Source organism: Saccopteryx leptura, chromosome X (assembly GCF_036850995.1).
Source record: "Saccopteryx leptura isolate mSacLep1 chromosome X, mSacLep1_pri_phased_curated, whole genome shotgun sequence".
NCBI lineage: Eukaryota > Metazoa > Chordata > Mammalia > Chiroptera > Emballonuridae > Saccopteryx > Saccopteryx leptura.
The window spans coordinates 25,207,781-25,227,832 of NC_089516.1; the positions used below are offsets into that span (position 1 = coordinate 25,207,781).

Sequence of the window (20,052 nt, forward strand, 5' to 3'; positions counted from 1 at the left end):
ACTTGACTGGATTTTTTTCTAAATGTGAAGAAATGCATATACTGGGTAGCTTTAAATTCTCAAGTGCATTTGCTGTTATCACCTATTTATTAGAGCATTTACAGTTGTTCACATGAAAAAATATCATGAGGATTTTATCATTAGGGTTCACTCTACACTTCACTTCCTTCGTCTCTAATTGCGATGGTCAATGAAGAAGCCCTCTGCTCTAGGATTGTTAAGTCTATCAAAACTTTCTGTACTCTGCTCTACAATCTCAGGGACTTTCTTGGTCAAACTCAGTATGGGTAAACTAACCCAGGGGTCCCCAAACTTTTTACACAGGGGGCCAGTTCACTGTCCCTCAGACCATTTGAGGGCCAGACTATAAAAAAAACTATGAACAAATCCCTATGCACACTGCACATATCTTAAAGTAAAAAAACAAAACAGGAACAAATACAATATTTAAAGTAAAGAACAAGTAAATTTAAATCAATAAACTGACCAGTATTTCAATGGGAACTACGGGCCTGCTTTTGGCTAATGAGATGGTCAATGTCTGGTTCCATATTTGTCACTGCCAGATGTAACAAGTGACGTGACGTGCTTCCGGAGCCATGAGGCGTGCATCCCACGTCACTGGAAGTAGTACGGTATGTGAGCGATGCCATGCTTTGCGTCTCTCACTGACCAACAATGAAAGAGGTACCCCTTCCGGAAGTGCGGCGGGGTCCGGATAAATGGCCTCAGGGGGCCGCATGTGGCCCGCGGGCCGTAGTTTGGGGACCCCTGAACTAACCCATGCTCTTGTGTATAAAATGCTCTGGGTACTAAGGTAACTAAGATTCACTACACTGCAATTGCATCGTAAACATTGCCTATAAATCCAACATTTTACCCAATTAATGGGAAGAGGGACTTTGGGGCGGGGAAAGAACTCTCGAATGCCCCTCACATCACAGCATATTGGTCTGAGTTATCCTTGGGTACAGAGTTCATCATGTGCACTTACGATTTGAAAAGTAGCTAGAGTACCTTCATATCAGAAAGAGCTGAAGATATTTAAATAAATAATACCTATAATACTCTACGTACACTTAAATATTAGCTAAAATAAAATGCCAGAATTTTAAAAATATCTGCCAAAGTGCAAGATAATTTAGATAGAGCCTAATTTTACTCAGTATATATTTGACTTTCATTACTATTTTAACTCATTCTAGAAAAACTGCTTTAACACATTTTATAATTCGATAGAGTACAGTTGAATGTGTGTGCATGCAAGTAAATATAATACTATTAGTAATAGGATAATATTTGTATCTCTAAGTTCTTCTTGTTAACAGCTTGCAACCCATTAAATATAGAACAATATAGAGATCATATGACTTGTGATTCCAAGATAACAAAAGATGAGTTGATAATAAATTGTTTGATGCTGCATTTTTAGTAGTACCATTAAAAATATTTTCTTTACCATTTAAATTCTTATGGTTTTTCCATGGCTTAAGGATAGTAGTTGGAAAATATTGATAAACAGCAGGCTTCAGTGTGACAGTGCCTCCTGACTTTTAGGCGTCTCCATTTGAAATTCCTTTATTACATCCTTTCAAAAATACATCATAGAGTTCTAATCTAGAGCTTCTTCTCTCCCCTTACCTCTGCATATTCAAAGCACTCAATCCAATCGCCCTCTGCACAGCTAATTGAATACAATCCAAGTTAGAAACCGGGCAGTATCTTGTTCAAATAACAAACAGCCAAAGAACAGAAGCTCATTCGCAGTCTACTTGCCTGGGCTTCCTGAGGCATCTGAGCTGCGTCCACTTTGTCGGCAATATAAGCTGCCAGCTGCTTGTCAATGGACGAGAGGGATTCCTGAATTAAGTGTAAGGATTTTTCGATCTCCTGGGCAGACTGGATACTCTGTTCAAGCAACTTTTGCCTCCTCACAGCCTAAAGAAAAAATCAGAATGAAATCAGTTCAGTGTTTCCTCATCATTTCTCTGCAGTCCTGCTGCAGAGTAAGGAAAGATTCTAGATTCTTCCACCATCACCTTTTTGTAAGACAGATTTCGCAGCTTCCTGCCACTCATTCAGCTCTACTTACGCAAATACAAATAAAGAAAAGAAAAAGGGACAGCACACGGAATTCTAGGACCAAGAACCTGTGTAGGACAAAAGTACAATAGATTGTACATCGAGGAAAGAGGTAGGAGAAAACACTAGTGAAATCATCTTAGCTGCTGCAATCTGTCGTTCTCGGGCCGAATGTTCTTCCTGATCTCATTATATAGTTCAAGAGATTTGGTTTACTTAGAATAGGGTCATCGTCATCACAATCCAATTCAAGAGAGATAATCCACTTCCGCCAGTGAGACACATAGACAATCTGTTCAGAACCAGCTCCTTTGCCAAAAGGGAATTTTCAATAAGCATCAGGTTTAGGAATTATTTTGAATACTCCTTCAACTGGTTTTGCATGGTCTTTTTCCCCCTCTTACATTTTCTTCCCACAATTTGGATTATGGAAATTGCTGGTACAATTGGATTTGTGTTGCTGCTGAAGCAGAACAAATAACAAGTAATCCTAATATAGCTGCAATTAATCTTGATTGTTCCTATAAGTATGATTAGAATAATTTAACACTTTTCAATTATAAATAGCATGCCGAACCGATCACAGAGTCTCTTTAAGATCTGTTCACCTTTAAAAGAGTAGTCATGAGACTAAGGAATGAGACAGGCAACTTTTCGAGAATTCTTTAGGTTATTATTCATCATATCAAGTATTTTCTCTTATTATATAATATATCGGCATGATTATGTGATACAATGAAACTATCTTCCTCATAGACTAGAAGTGTGGTTTAAAAAATGATCCTGATTTTTATATTCTATAAACACTATTAGACCTTACACAAACATTAACTCAAAAAGGATTAAAAATTTGAACATAAAAACCTGAAATTATAAGATACTTAGAAGAAGACAGAGCAAGTAATAAGCCCCTTGACATCAATCTTTGTGATGTTTTTGTGGATTCAACTCCAACAGCAAGGAAAACAAAAGAAGAATAGAGAAGTGTGGCTATAACAAACTGAAAACCTTCTGCACAGTAAAGAAAGCTGGCAACAGAGTGGAAAATACACCTATGAAATGGGAAAAGATATTTGCAAATCACACATCCATTAAGAAGTTAATATCCAAAATTATATAAAGAATTCATACACCTCAACAACAAAAACAAATAACTTGATTTAAAAATAGAGAATCTAAATAAATATTTTTGCAAAGAAGACATACAGATAAGCATCAGGCACATTCAATATCACTAATTATGAAGGAAATGTGGCTCAAAACCACAATGAAACATCAGTTCACATCTGTTAGAACGGCAATCGTCCAAAAGACAAGAAACAAGTGTTGATGAGGACATGGAAGAAGGGGAGTCCCCGTGCACTGTTGGTGTGAATGTGCACTATATAGCCACTGTGAAAATTAGTATGGAGACCCCTCTATTAAAATATAGAAGTACCATATGATCCAGAAATTCTATTACTGGGTTTTATCTGAAGAATACAGAAACACTAACTAAAAAAGATATGTGTACACTTATGTTTACTGCAGCATTAACAATAGCCAATATATGCAATAATGGAAACAACCTAAGTGTCTATTAATGAATGAAAGCAAAAGGAAGTGCTATATGTATGTATGTGTATACACACACACATGTAATATACATAGAACAATCCTGCCGTTTGCAACAACATGGATTGGTCTTAAGGGTATTAGGTCAAGTAAAAGAAGTCAGGTGGTAAATGACAAATACCATGATTTCACTCATATGTGGAATATAAAAAAAAAATAGAAACAGACAAATGAAGAAACAATCACAACCACAACAGAAAGCTCATACAGGCACACTGCAGATTAGTGGTTACCAGAGGGGAAGTGGGGTGGAGGATGGGTGAAATGCATAAAGGCATTTAATCATATGGTGACAGTTGGAAACTGAACACTTGCTGGAGAGCAAAGTGTAATATATACAGATGTCAAATTTGTTGCAGACCTGAAACTTACATATTGCCATAAACCAATGTTACCTCAATAAAAGATATTATATATTGAATAAAGAATATAAATGTTGGCTCTTAAAAGGTAGTTGAGATGCCATTATAGTTCAATAAAGTCAACTAGGGAACACGGTATTAGTGAAATAAGAATAAGGTTAAAGGCATCTGGACTAAGGGCCAAAGGAGCAAAACTCCTGTGATGCTTCCAGAGTAGGGAGTGCATTCCCAGTCTTTATACCTATGTTATAAATCTCCAAGATTTTGGGCCCTGGCCAGTTGGCTCAGTAGTAGAGCATCAGCCTGGCATGTGGAAATCCTGAGATTGATTCCTGCTCAGGGCACACAGGAGAAGTGACCATGTGCTTCCTCCCCTTTCTCTCTCTTTCTCTTCTCCTCCCAAAACCATGGCTCGATTGGTTCAAGCGAGTTGGCCCCAAGCACTAAGAATGGTTCTGTGGAGCCCCCACCCCAGGAGCTAAAAATAGCTTGGTTGCCAAGCAACATCCCCAAATGGGCAGAGCATCCCCCAGTAAGAGGCTTCCCAGGTGGATGCTGATTGGGGCACATGCAGGAGTATGCTTCTCTGTCTCCCATCCTCTCACTTAAAATAATAATAAATAAATAAATCATCTCCAGGATTTTGTCCTACGCTTTCCTTGCATTGTCTTCCACACATCCTACTAGTTTCAGTGAAACTTCATATGCTGAAAACACTCAACTTTACATTTCCACTACTGATTTTCCCCTTGATATATAAGCTGGCATATCTATATATCTATAGATATTACATATATCTATAGATATATAGATATATATAAGGTCTACTGGAAAGTTCTGTCCGTTTCTATCACAACAAGTTTCGACACGTAAGCACATGTTTATTTGGCGCATGTGTGCCTATTTTTTTTTCTTTTTTTTTTCTCATTTTTCTGAAGCTGGAAACAGGGAAAGACAGTCAGACAGACTCCCGCATGCGCCCGACCGGGATCCACCCGGCACGCCCACCAGGGGCGACGCTCTGCCCACCAGGGGGCGATGCTCTGCCCATCCTGGGTATCGCCATGTTGTGACCAGAGCCACTCTAGCACCTGAGGCAGAGGCCACAGAGCCATCCCCAGCGCCCGGGCCATCTTTGCTCCAATGGAGCCTTGGCTGCGGGAGGGGAAGAGAGAGACAGAGAGGAAAGCGCGGCGGAAGGGTGGAGAAGCAAATGGGTGCTTCTCCTGTGTGCCCTGGCCGGGAATCGAACCCGGGTCCTCCGCACGCTAGGCCGACGCTCTACCGCTGAGCCAACCGGCCAGGGCTGTGTGTGCCTATTTTTATCACTTAATGTATACATACTGACGTAGCAAATTAACTAAAACAAAGTTGATTCACGTTAGTCTTATGTGTGACGCCATAGTGTACCCATGGCTACTGATCAAGTTCATTTGCGCCACTGTAATTTTTACGAATTTCAATAAGAAATGCTACAGAAGCATGTCTGTTGCATCCACCATATTCCGCGGACTTAGCACCCTCCGACTATCACTTGTTTTTGTCCTTACAAAATTTTTTGAAGGGCAAAAAATTCATAAATGAAGAAGATATCAAACAAGCACTGGTTCAATTTTTCACATCAAAAGATAAAACATTTTTCAAAAATGGGATCTACAAATTGCCCTCACGCTGGCAAGAAATCATTAATAATAATGGCAATTATATTATTTAATAAAGTTTATTGACAGTAAGAAAAATTTGTATTTTGTTTTATTCCAAAAACAGACAGAACTTTCCGGTAGACCATATATATATAATATTATATATATAGCTTTACTTGTTATTTCCAATTGGATGTCCCACAGCTACCAAAACTTAGCAACTTTACCAAATCTGGTGCTACTGTGTCCCCTAATGATTTATTTTCCACCTCCCCAACTTGATTTTCCTCCTTCTCCGCATTTCCCCCTATTTCAGGGATTTCCCATTAATCATTGCCTTTATTAGGCATAATTCTAGATATTTTTCTCCCTCTATCATATTCTTCATCATTTTTCATTTAATCAGTCAATAAATCACCAATTCTTCCTTCTACCTCCTAGTATTTCTTGCTTCCCTCCTTTCTCCCTCTTCCCACTGTCTTTACTGCATTGTGAGGTCATTACCGTCTCTTGTCTCAAATATGGTCCTAGCCTCTTCGGTGGCATCCCACGCTACCACTCACTACCCATCTGCAAAGCAGCTACAGTGTGTTCTTTCAAAATGAAGTTACAGCTGCCCGCTTAAAGTCTTCTAGTGACTTTCTTTTCTTTATGATAAAAGTCATACCCTTAATATTGTTTTAAAGTCCCTTTTTAGCCTCTGCCGGCATCTTCTCCTCCTTGCTCCAGCTGTAGAGGAATTTTATTTTCCATTTCCCAGTATATATAGTATGACACTCTAGATACGTGCCCTTAAATACGCTGGCCCCTTTTCCTAGAACAATCTCACCCCCAACTTCCTTCTATTGGCTAATTTCCATTTATTCTTTGAGGCTTACACTAGAAACGTGGCTACCTCCTTTTCTAGGGGGCTGTCCATGACACCCGATGTTCTTTCTTGGACCTTGTATTTCTGCCTTGCCATATATCACACCATATTGTCATTTTCCATTAATTATTGAATATCTGTCTCTATTTTAGTGTAAAAGCTCTAATGAGGATAGAGATTATGGCTGTCTTCTTCATAGCCCAATACCAGTTCCTGGTATAAAGGCCAATACTTTTATAACTAGATGAATAAAGTAATGATGATTTTAAATGAGGAAAACAAAGAAGAGTTGAAGTAGTCAAAAATAGAAAAATAAATTTGCAAGAAATTGGGAAGAAAAAAATAAAGATCACCACTACTTAAAGATAGATCCATTGGAGAACAGACCTTCCTGGGGGTTTTTGGTTTTTTGTTTGTTTGGTTGGTTATTATTTAAGTATTAGAAGTCTCAGAATAGAATGGAACATTATTTGGAGCAAACTTTATTTCTATTAAAATATTCTACCCAAATCGGTGAACAAGGCATTGCCCTGTACTCTAAATCAAATATAGTTTCCTATTCTTTGTCAAAACTTCAACCAGAAGTTCCATCACATATTAATTCAGATGACACTGCTCATGGCAATAATCAGAGCTCTCTGTATCATAGAATAAAATGTCTATAGCCTACCCAGAGTTTCTCCAGACAAATGGATCTTTAATGATAAAATGTCACCATTGTGACAGGTGGTCAGAGAAAACATTTAATCGCAGAATGTAGAAATTGGCTACCTGGGTGCTGTTTAAATTTGGTCCTTTATCTGGCTAAAGGCAAAAACAGTCTCTCCTTTTGTGCACCACCTGTAGAATTTTAATACACTTGAATAGGATACAGTATAGCATAATGTTAAACTACTTACCTAGCCTTGAAATTAGTTTTCGAAACCTAACTTTTCTATTCCTGAGATTCTATGGGTTGTAAAGAATGAAATGCCTGAGTTAATGGCAGAATTGATCTTAGGTGGGTTGGTTCTTCACCTGGCCTCGTAGTCAATAGGAGACTGATTTACACAAATTCTTTGATTATCTCAGGGAGTGAAAAGACTTGATGTCAATCCAACCTTGTAGAATCCTTTAAATTAGTCATGGCATAAGCTGCCCTCTATTTCTAAACAGCGCATTACACAGACCCTGATGGGATTCTAGGCCCATGAATTTTCTAGAACTCTCTGCCCACTTGACCTATGCTCTCATTGAATGAAGTTAGTTCAAAATCCTGAACCGTAATTGAAATTTTGTCACTGTCCCCGAGTACTGCTCAACTCTTGCTTTAAAATGTTGTTCCAAGTCTTGAGCTAATCCGCTCGGCAATGTGAGGAATCATGTAGCTAGACGGAAACAGCACATCTGATGAGATTAGAAAGACGTTAAAAAACTGAAAACCAGTAACAAAATATCAATGTAAACAACTGAATGCTAGTCATAGTTATCAGGAAAACACATAATGAAAGAAAATTTCAAATTTGGTTTTCAGAGAAAAATCGAAAGAAAACTAAGGAAAAAAATCAACATATATGAAACTACATTTATTATTATTTTTCGCTCAAAGTGTTCTGCAATATAAAATTAAAAGTTTAATTATTTTTGTTGGCAAAGGAAAGTTGTCTTCAAAGTGCATTGATTGTTCCTTACATTCCTATATTTTAAATAAATTATTAACCCATGTATCTCAATATTACAAACACGTAAGTCAGAGTGCAACATGTCTGAGAAACTGTGGAAGAATATTTTTTTCTTGTTTTTCTGGGTCAATAGATTTTCTATGTGAAATAAAAACTTAAAATTTGAACCAAAATAAATATTTAAAAATACTAGCTTATAAATAGAAAAAAAACTAGACAAATTATGCCAATAACTTTGTATAAATCATCATTTATTAACAGAGATACACATAGTTGCCATACTTATAAATGTTATTAATAATACTTTTTTCATTGAAGAGGTTACACTTAAGCTCATTAGGAATGCAGTTTTTTTCACTATTAAAATAGGACTTTCTGAGATAATTATTATAAAGATGTATGCTCCTTACAGTTAAGCTTTCTAGCCAGCAGCACTTACTTATTTAAGCATATCATATTTTGAAGAATTAAATGTTAAACATACTCTATCACTACAGAAAGACTGCCACAAAACAAGAAAAAAATCTAGTAGAGTACACAGTTTTCATCCAACAAAAGAAAGAAGAAAACAATCTACATGTGTAAGTTAAACACACGGATACAGATGACAGGGTAGCAATTCCCAGAGGGAAAGGGGGGATTGAGGGAAAAAGGGGTGAAATAGAGATGGAGCCCTGGCCGGTTGGCTCAGTGGTATAGCATCGGCCTGGCGTACGGGAGTCCCGGGTTCAATTCCCAGCCAGGGCACACAGGAGAAGCGCCCATCTGCTTCTCCACCCCTGCCCCTCTCCTTCCTCTCTGTCTCTCTCTTCTCCTCCCGCAGCCAAGGCTCCACTGTAGCAAAGTTGGCCCGGGCGCTGAGGATGGCTCTGTGGCCTCTGCCTCAGGCGCTAGAATGGCTCTGGTCGCAACAGAGCAACACCCCAGATGGGCAGAGCATCGCCCCCTGGTGGGCGTGCCGGGTGGATCCCGGTCGGGCACATGCGGGAATCTGTCTGACTGCCTCCCCGTTTCCAACTTCAGAAAAATACAAAAAAAAAAGAAATAGAGATGGAAAGAGACTTTGCATGGTGCATGGGTGGCATGATGTGGGGGGGGGTTAGAGGGTGTTACATTGGGTGGGACAATTGAAACCATGTCAACACAATAAATTAAAAATTAAAAATAAAAACAATGCCCGAAAAGTGCTTCTATCCCAAATTCCTCATCCTACCCTGACTGCCATTCCCCTTAGTCACACACTCCACAAATTAAAGATATGTATTTACAGGTTACAAAAAGTTTACTAAAATAATAAAATAGTCCTCAGAAAGTTAAGTCACAATATAGAAAGTTAGTTTAAGATCATAAAAAATAACTTTCTTCCAATAGCTGTGGAACCCAGAAGTAGGAATGGGAGAAATTTTGTCCTTTTGTTGGATTCTTCTTTAACAAGTGTTCTTGTTTTACTTTATTTGCTTTAGGGGGTGAAGAGGGAAGAAAAGAGAGTTTTGATGCCTGAGATACGATCGTGAAGGACCAACGGGGTGTAAATGTTGGAAAGAGGTCCGCACCAGGGGTCTCTTTGCTGGGGCCCCCTTGTGGAGGGGGCCGGGGTGATAGAGATCTAATGGAATGGGACACAGAAGTGTACAAAGAGGCACTTTGACTTCTCAGCCTCGTTCACAAACCTTTGTCTTTATACAATTATGTAAGAACTATTCCTTGGTTTCCTACTACTATGAACTGGGCATCAGGGCCCTTCAGTTTTTCTTTTAAAATTACTCAATAGATCCAGGTTTTTAGCATTGCAGAATTTCTCCTTCCTCTGGTCCTAAATTTAAAAAAAAAGGAGAGGAAAGCAAAGGAAGAGAGGGGAGAGGGGAGGGGAGGGGAGGGGAGGGGAGGGGGGGGAGGGGAGGGGAGGGGAAAGGAAAAGAAAGGAAAGGGAAAGGGAAAGGGAAAGGGAAAGGGAAAGGGAAAGGGAAAGAAAGGACAGGAAAGGAAAAGAAAAGAAAAAAGAAAATTCTTTTTATTGAGCTGGAATTTTCAAGATATCTGGCTTCTCAGAAGTCCAGACGATGGATTTTCTTAAGAATGGAAGATTCTTGACTATTTTGCTTCAATTCAATAAAAAAAAACTTTCAGCTCTTTGTGCAGACAAATTATCTACATGTGCTTTAAATATATTCATTAATATTTCTAGAAAATAAGAAAAGAAAAATAAATGTCGAGGGTTGATTAAAAAAAAAACAGAACAGTTTCCATGTTCACCTTGTAGTAACTGCACTTATTTATTTGCATATTTTTGTTTGTTTCTAAGTACTGTGAGCGAGTATTGTGCGGGCCCAATGTTTGGATTCCCAGCACTGCTTCCTTGTCCCAAAAAATGTTTCCAAAATGTTTCATTTTAGCCAAAGTTAAAATGAAGCTTCATTTCTTTTAGTTATTTTAGTGGATGAGCTGAAGAAAACCATTTCCCCAATTCTGATTCAAATAAAAGAAAGCATCTACGAATTCTTAATATTTCTGCTTGGAGGAACACCGATTGGCCAAACTTTCTTCGACTGCCACTACTTTGCACCAGGTAGAGCAGTAAGGAGCATTTTTCTTATAAACAGTGGCCAGGTGTGGGAGTGCTGTATGAAATATGCCCAACCCAAACCTTACTGCTGTTGGCCTTCAGAAACTCACATGGAGAGCCGTGAGAAGACGCTAATCTGTATTACATGTCAGTCACAGACTGTCCCGACCAAGGAGCAATTTGTTCAGAGTCTCAAGTCAGTTGCTGGGCAACGGATGCAACTACCTCTTTTTAGTTTTCCTTTGAAATCTACTACAGTTTGTTCAGTTAACAGTAAGAATATTCAATTTGACCGAATTATGTTGGTTTATTTGAGAACATTTGTGATTACCTGTTTTCTCCTATCCTAATTATTATTATTTTTAATTATTTTTTATATATTCATCTTTTTAGAGGTGAGAGTGAGTGAGAGAGAGAGGGGGGGGGGGGGAAGGAGCAGGAAGCATCAACTGTCATATGCGCCTTGACCAGGCAAGTGCAGAGATTCGAACCGGCGACCTCAGCATTTCAGGTTGACACTTTATCAACTGTGCGACCACAGGTCAGGCCCTAATTATTTTTTTTAACTTAGCTATTCTGAAGCTCCTATCATTATGGTCATGAATATACTGGAATTTATTATCTTAGAATTTTGGCTATAGTCTTCAACTGGAAACAGTGAATACTAAGTTCCTCTCATTCTAAGAAATGGAAACAATAAGCCTTTTCTCAATAGGGATTACAAACGCGGTGGCAAACTGGCCCTTCAATCTTCACTACTCCACCAACTCCACATATCCTAACACTCACTGAAGATTTGGGAAACAAAAGTCAGGCTGAATTCATGGCCCAGGAGGATAGTACGATCGCCTCTTCCACTTACTGCTCAAGGAGGAATAAAAGGTGAACCTTTGCCTGACCAGGCGGTGGCACAGTGGATAGAACATCAGACTGGGACACAGAGGACCCTGGTTCGAAACCCCAAAGTTGCGGCTTGAGCATGGGTTCATCTGGTTTGAGCACAGCTCTGAGCCCAAGGTCACTGGCTTGAGCAAGGGGGTCACTTGATCTGCTGTAGCCCCACCCCCCCACCCTGTCAAGGTACATATGAGAAAGCAGCCAATGAACAACTAAAGTGCCACAACAAAGAGTTAATGCTTCTCATCTTTCTCCCTTCCTGTTTGTCTGTCTCTATCTGTCTCTCTCTCTTTCTCTCTGTCTCTGTCACAAACACAGAAAAAAAGGTGGCACTTTGCTGCTTGAGGCAAGAGAGTTGGAGGTGGACTCCAAGGCCATCACTCCCAGAGTCTGGGAGTCCACTGCACATGGCGATGACATCTAATTACCACCTTGGACTCTGCTTATGCAGCTGAATACTTTATTTGCTTTCCATTCCTACTTAGGTGTAAAAAACAAACAAAACTGGAAATGATGGTATAGTGAAGAGAAGGGCCAGCCTATATTTCCCAAATGTTTAGTGTGGCAAAAAAGTTTCCATAGGTCAGATAGATACTGAAGAAGGCAGCAATGTTTGACCTGTTAAGCAGGGAAACTGCTTGCAGAATAAGATAAAGTGGGGTTTTTTGTTGTGTTTTGTTCTAAGTGAGAAGAAGGGAGATAGAGAGACAGATTCCCGCATGTGCTCCAAATGGGATCCACCAGCCTCCCAAGCTGGGGCCGACACTGGGACCAACCAGGCTATCCTCAGCACCTGAGGCTGATGCTCAGAACAAACAAGCCATTGGCTATGAGAGGGGAAGACAGAGAGGAGAGGGAGGGGAAGAGAAGCAGATGGTTATTTCTCATGTGGGCCTTGACAGGGGGTCAAACCCAGAACATATGCATGCCAGGCTGATGCTCTATCCACTGATCAACCAATCTGGGCAGGATAAAACAGTTTTATGGTATTTTTATGGAGCATGTTTTTGTTGTTAAAGAAATAGGAGGAAAGAACTTCAATAAACCTATTAAAAAGCCCAGACTTGCCTTGCAAAGAAAGAGAATGTTTTGTGTCCTTGTTATATAAAATACTTAAACACCATGAAGATGCCACTTAATAGGAGATGACTAGCCCATTTCCCATCATTCCTTTCTGTCAGGGTAATAAAGAACAATATGGCCCAGGTGGTGGCGTAAATAAAGACAGTGGAGGTACAGGGAGGGAGCTGATCACTGTTCCCTTTCAGTGCAAGTCACCTTGTGCACGGTTTCAGCTTACGCTGGAAACGAGAGAAGACCAACTGAATATGAGATGGAAATTTTAAGCTGAACCAAACTGGAATTAACTTTTAATGCCACAGAGAGCGAAAAACAGTAGAATGTATTCAGGGTGCCAGTAAGAAATATGAGCTGACCATCTGCCTGAAACAAAATCATTTCATGTTTGTGACCAATGTGGCTCAAACTACACAACATGAAGAGATAATGAAGGACCTAGGAAACAGATTGGAAGTCGAGAATTATTAGAAGGCTTATAAAGATAGGTCCGTATCTTTGTCGTAGTACTACAGCCAGCTAACTGCACACGTTTTACAGACGTTCCAGATGTGGACTGTTGCTGCTATCCAGGGAAATGCTTTGACTCCTGACAATCAGTGAACAACCAATTCATATTTCTGAGGCATAATTTTAAGGTCTTTAATGAGGCAATGCCATGAAAATGTCAGGAATTGTTTAAGCATCTGGAGGAATGTTTGTCTCAGAAAAAGCTTCTCCCAACTTTTAGTTGTTTAAAATTGGCAAGAGGACGTCTTCAGAGAAACTAAAATCTGAGGGACATCCTGGGCCTCCTGGTGGACTCAGACCTCTTCGGGGTCGATGAGAGAGAAACATGTCATCTTTCATGATGTCGTATGGTGCAAGAAAAATGATAGAGCCACATGAAGGTGCATATAACCTGCCTGACCTGTAGTGAGTGACACAGTGGATAAAGCATTGACGTGAACTCCTGAGGTCACTGGTTCGAAACCCCAGGCTTGCCTGGTTAAGGCACATATGGGAGTTAATACTTCCTGCTCCCCTACTCTCTCTAAAATGGATAAATAAAATATTTTAAAAATAAAATAAAGTTGCATATAACCTTTCTAGATGGTCAGACATGTTTTTAGATAGCTGAGGAAACAATTTTCAAGAAGAATCAAGCTAGTATGTTGCAAAGGGAATTAAATGGTGATTATAATGAACAAAGAAGAATGACTTTCAACAGCTCACAGTCTTAGCAACCAGCAAACATCTCGCTCTGTTGACTTTTGTTGGTCTGTTTTCAAACTAGTGTGTCCCATATTTCCTAAAGGAAAGAGGTCCCACACTGTATTCCCACAAGAATATCAAGTACATAAAAATGGTTGTTTTACACTCTAGATAAAACTTCTCTGGGAAGCACACTGGCTTTTGTGGCATATTTATTAATGTACTTGATAGAAATATAGGCTATAAACAATTATACAGATGTCCACATGTGCTCATATACATATTGTTTAAATGTGAAAGAAGAATGTTACGTTATTTACAAGGGCCTTGTAGGTTTATTTTTGTTAATGTCATCCGCTTGAAGCTCACTGGGCAGAAAAACGCCAAAACCACACGCACAGAGCTCTCTATAATTCCCTTTACCGGGAAAAATTATAAATGTTAAAACCACCGGTGTCACTGTCAGTTGGAACTTCGTCTCTTTTAGTTCTTTGCAGGTCACTGAAGTTCTTCTGTGACCCCTGAGGGAAGCATTCTTGAAGTGATATTGGGGAATCACTATATCAATGGAACTTGACATCAGACAGCCATCATTTTTGAATAAAGCATTGATAGAACGGTCAATGAGCTGTACAGTACTATATCAAAGGCATTTCTGGATCTTTACTGCAGGTATTCATCTTCATGGTGGACAAATGAAATTGGTCTTCTGCCCTTACAGGAGCAAACTGATGCATTATTGCAGCTTCAGAAAGAACGAGATGGAAGTAAGGCCGGAAAGAGCCTACGGAGTTCATCTTACCCCAGCCTTCCCAAAGGAACCTGAGAACGCCCTTGCTCAGCGGAATTTCTCGGCCCTGTTGCAGAGGTGATCTCGGATTACACAGGTACTCATCACATGAGACACTATAAAGTTCAGGCGATGGATAATTTATTAATATTGTAAATCATTTAAATATTACGGAAAATGTCTCCCAATGCAGACTAATGAGACAGAATCAGAGTCAAGGGTACCGGTCACTCAGTCTCCCCAGGAATTCCGAGCCCTGGGTGAAGGGTTGGACACACCGACTCTGTCCTCTTGGGCTGCACACGTTGTATGGGAAGCACAGAGCAGGGCAGCTCAGGATGGCCGTAAGCACTGGCTATGGATAAGAAGAGTTTCCAGGCTTCAGTCAGGCAGTCGCGAACACAGCCTCAAAAACCTAAAATGGTGCCTTTCTGATGTGCATTAGGGATCTCTACTGGACTACTTTTACTGTGAGGTAGGCAGATAATGGCCTATGGCCAGTATCCAGTTTCCCTTAAAATAAAATGCTAGTGACTTTGTTGGCCTCTGTGGCCAATCAGTCTTCACTGACGTTAAATTACACTCAGGTAGGTGCCAATTAGAAGTGGCACCTGAGAAACTAGAAAAAATAAATATCCCTCTTTCCTAGGACATCTGGAATGGCTGACCCTTTGTCATTCTCTTCATAGCCCTGGCCAGTTGGCTTAGTGGTAGAGCACCGGCCCAGCATGTGCATGTCCCAGGTGTGATTACTGGTCATGGCACACAAGAAACGTGACCGTCTGCTTCTCTTTCCTATTCTGTCTCTCTCTTTCTCTCTCTCTCTCTCACGCTCTCTCTCTTTTCTTCTCCCACAGCCATGGCTCAATTATTTCAAGTGCATTGGCCCAGGCACTAAGTATGGCTCTGTGGAGCCTTTACCTTAGGCACTAAAAATAGCTCAGTTGCAAGCATGGCCCAAGATGGGCAGAGCATCAGCCCTCGATGGGGTTTGCCTGGTGGATCCTGGTTGCGGCACAAGCGGAAGTCTGTCTCTCTATCTCCCCTCCTTTCACTTGGAAAAAGAAGGAAAATATATACAAAAACAAATAAATAAGTTGAAGTGCGGGAAGAGTGTGTTTGTACCGTCCTGACACCCTACTTATCTGCACTCTACTGAACAGTTCCTCAGGTCTAGCTCAATAAAGAGCTGTACTATTTTTTTTTTCTTTCCTGAAGCTGGAAACGGGGAGAGACAGTCAGACAGACTCCTGCATGCGCCCGACCGGGATCCACCCGGCATGCCCACCAGGGGGCGACGCTCTGCCCACCAGGGGACGATGCTCTTCCCCTCTGGGGCATCGCTCTGCCGCGACCAGAGCCACTCTAGCGCCTGGGGCAGAGGCCAAGGAGCCATTCCCAGCGCCCGGGCCATCTTTGCTCCAATGGAGCCTTGGCTGCGGGAGGGGAAGAGAGAGACAGAGAGGAAGGAGGGGGCGGGGTGGAGAAGCAAATGGGCGCTTCTCCTATGTGCCCTGGCTGGGAATCGAACCCGGGTCCCCCGCACGCCAGGCCGACGCTCTACTGCTGAGCCAACCGGCCAGGGCCAAGAGCTGTACTATTTTGTCTTAAGCTATTACAAGGTTTGCAAATCTTTGGTTCTCCAAGTACATAAGAAAGACAAGATTACAGATTTGTAGCAAGAAATTCCTGCTAGTGTCTTTGGCTCTGAAAGGACTCATTTGGCTGGGATGTGCATCTCTAACAGCGGGAACAGCAGGTAGGGAGCAGCTGCTTTCCTTGCCAAATATGCTGTACAGTTTTTGAGCAGGAGGCTGGGAGTAGGAAGAAGATTCATGTGTGTTGATGTGAGCCTGGGACACAGAGAAACACTGGCAAGATGGTGCAGTACATTCAATTCCTTGTTAGGGACCAGAGTCTTCACTGAATGCTCTTATGAACTAGTAAGCTGTCTGAAATAGAAACTTTCCTAACTTCCTCTCTCTTCTATCTCCTCCGCACAGTAGAATCTTTTCATCATGTGTAGATGAAACCCATTTTCTGGGAGCTGTTTGGAGCAGGAGAGGAGCAACGAGGTCTCAGGGATGCGCCCTAACTGGTAGGACTGCTGGACTTGTCAAAAGTCAGATATAGCTGAAGATTAGGTAAGGACAATCAATGTCTACCACAGCCATACAGGAGAGTTAAGTGTCGTCCAAACTACTCCCACAGGGAATGGCTGTTCCGTCTCTATGGTCCAGGAGGGCGAGAGAGGTAGCATACTGGGGGACACAATGACTTTTTTTTTTACACAGAGACAGAGAGAGAGAAAGAGAGAGAGGGGGGGGCAGATAGGGACAGAAAGGAAGGGAGAGAGATGAGAAGCATCAATTCTTCGTTGCGGCACCTTAGTTGTTCATTGATTGCTTTCTCATATGTGCCTTGATCGGGGTGCTACAGCAGAGTGAGTGACCCTTTGCTCAAGCCAGTGACCTTGGGCTTCAAAGCCAGTAACCTTTGGGCTCAAGCCAGCAACCATGGGCTCATGTCCATGATCCCATGTTCAAGCCAGTGACCCCCACCCCGCTCAAGCCGGATGAGCCCATGCTCAAGGCAGCAACCTACAGTTTTTGAACCTGGGTGCCCCATGTCCCAGTCCAATGCTCTATCCACTGCGCCACCACCTGGTCGGGCCACAACAGTGCATTTTCTATGCCATCAAAAGTTTGCAGTGATTTTCTAGAAAGTGCTTGTTCTGCTCCATCACGAAACTATGGTTTCAAAGAGAATCACTTTTCCTCCTGTTTGGTTTAATTGATCATGAATTGAAAATGAGCCTCATCTCTGGAATACAGAGATCACTCAGCACTGATGAGCTGTGGAAGGACATGAATAATTAATGGTCCACACTAGGAAGGAATCTGAAACACAGGCACCCGAGTAAGCTGGACGGCCTTAAACAATTCACCCTCAGGTCAAGGTAGGGGTCCGAGCTCCCAAACCTGAATAATCACCAGAATCGAGGGGCGCTTTTTAAAACACTGTTTCCAGAATCAATCAAGTCCTATGAAGTAATCATTTCTAAGGGAGTTAGAAGGGAATAAGTATAGATTCAGGTTCTTATAACCTTCCATCTGTATGATATTGATGATTAGCCAGATTTGAAAAGAATTAGCAAGAGTGGAATTTGAAAGAAATAATGCCTTAAATAGGAACTAAATAACAGCTAGAAATTGTGATGTACTGAACTCCTAAGAAACAAAGAGGGAAAGGCAGAGCGTTACTGAACTGACCATTTCTCAGTGCAGATCAGAAAACCTGGCGCAATTTGGTAAGGCAGCAGCAGTAAAGCGATTCTCTGATTTTATTTGATACTTTCAATGTTAACTTCCTAATGAAAATATACATTCTACGGCTTAAAAAATAGCCTGATTGACTGCAAAAAATATTTTCAATCCTCATTTCACATGAATTGCTCAGAGAGAATAGAATATATTGCAAATAAATGTGCTTTAATGTTCCTTCTTCCATTTGTCTGTCTTTTAAAACAAAAGTTAACAAGTAACTTTAGTGTGGATTTGCCTGAATATTCAATAACAGTTTTGATCATTCAAGCCCAAGAATACATAAAGTAGCTTGCAAAGGAAATCAGTTTAAAAGAACCCAGAGTGGTAAAGCAAGACGGACGAGACAAATGAACTATTACCTTGAAAAGAGCATTTGTGTTACAGGAATTACATCTTAGTTGTAAATATGACAAATTGTAAGTGAAATTTATATAAAGTTTCATTAAAATGAACAAACAAAAAACTTCAGGAATTGTAATAAAAAGGCATATAAATAATAAAAAAAATGTTGAAACCTCTATCCAAAAACTCATTCCTAAAATGTTAATTTACCAATCCACACTACTAATTTATTTTATAATTGATTAGTTTTTAGGCCTTAATATGAGATATTTCTCATTTATATATTAATTCTCTCTTTTGCTATTCCATGTTTAGAGGCCAGAGTTCAATCACCAAATTATAAGAAATTTAAGGGCAAGAAATCTCTAAATGGATATATTCATACCTGTTCATAAATATTTTAATTCTTTCCCAAAGCATAGACAATTTGCCCAGCATGAATACATAATACTTAAATATTAATTAGGCATTAAGTTGGAATATATAGATACACATGCTCATATACACACAAACATACATGTGGTATGTGTGTGTTGGTGTGTCCCTTTGTGTCCAAACCAAAAAGTGATAATATGTTATATTTGTTAGACCTTCAGACAAGAAAAGTTTAACTACTGTCTTATAAAACATTTCACAAATGTCAATGCAAAAGGCCATTTATTGAAGTAGGCTAAATTATATTTAAAGATAATGATGAAATTATTACTTACAAATTAAACAAGTAAATCAGCATGATTCATGATTATTAAAAATAAGAATTAGGCCCTGGCCAGTTGGCTCAGCGGTAGAGCGTCGGCCTGGCGTGCGGGGGACCCGGGTTCGATTCCCGGCCAGGGCACATGGGAGAAGCGCCCATTTGCTTCTCCACCCCCCCCCTCCTTCCTCTCTGTCTCTCTCTTCCCCTCCCGCAGCCGAGGCTCCATTGGAGCAAAGATGGCCCGGGTGCTGGGGATGGCTCCTTGGCCTCTGCCCCAGGCACTAGAGTGGCTCTGGTCGCAGCAGAGCGATGCCCCAGAGGGGCAGAGCATCGCCCCTGGTGGGCGTGCCGGGTGGATCCCGGTAGGGCACATGCGGGAGTCTGTCTGACTGTCTCTCCCTGTTTCCAGCTTCAGAAAAATACAGAGGAAGGAAAAAAAAAAAAAAGAATTAAATGCATTTACTATCACCCCTTTTCTTACAAAGGTTACATACTATTTTAGTTCCTGTAGTTATAAAACAGGATAATTATACTCAAAATAAAAGATGCATGTGAAAATATTATTAGCAAGAAGAATCAAAGTAACTCACATAACTGATAATAGGAAAAGAATGGTATCATTCTGAGACAACAAAAGAAGGTACAGTAAATTGAGGATAAAAACTATTTTATAATTTAAAAATTAAAAGGAAAAAATGACATTTTCTATTTTTCTAACATTAAAGAGGGTTAGCCTATTGGTTTGTTTCCCTGTGTGCAAATACCACACTGGTGACTTTTTCTCACTCAAAATGTAATCACTCTTGTCCAATTATTCAATTAAAATTATTATGAGCCCAAGTTCCATAGTCCACTACGCAGGTCAAAAATGAAGTCACCTTGAACACAGATGTTTGGCATAACAGTGTGCTTGCAGTGGAGTTGTATATAAAGACA

At 40.4% G+C, this 20,052-nt stretch overlaps 1 protein-coding gene across 8 annotated transcripts in view; it reads right to left on the minus strand.

Moving 5' to 3' along the window:
* DMD (dystrophin) overlaps positions 1–20,052 on the minus strand; it is a 1,890,745-nt gene that overhangs the window by 1,465,242 nt on the left and 405,451 nt on the right. For 6 of the 8 annotated variants that reach the window (XM_066356826.1, XM_066356825.1, XM_066356822.1 and 3 more), the window contains one exon: positions 1,777–1,938. In XM_066356826.1, the coding sequence (XP_066212923.1) occupies positions 1,777–1,938 (162 nt within the window). Of the gene's footprint in view, positions 1–1,776; positions 1,939–2,039; positions 2,227–20,052 lie in introns of those variants that run through there. The other 2 variants (XM_066356828.1, XM_066356827.1) reach the window with 1 other exon arrangement.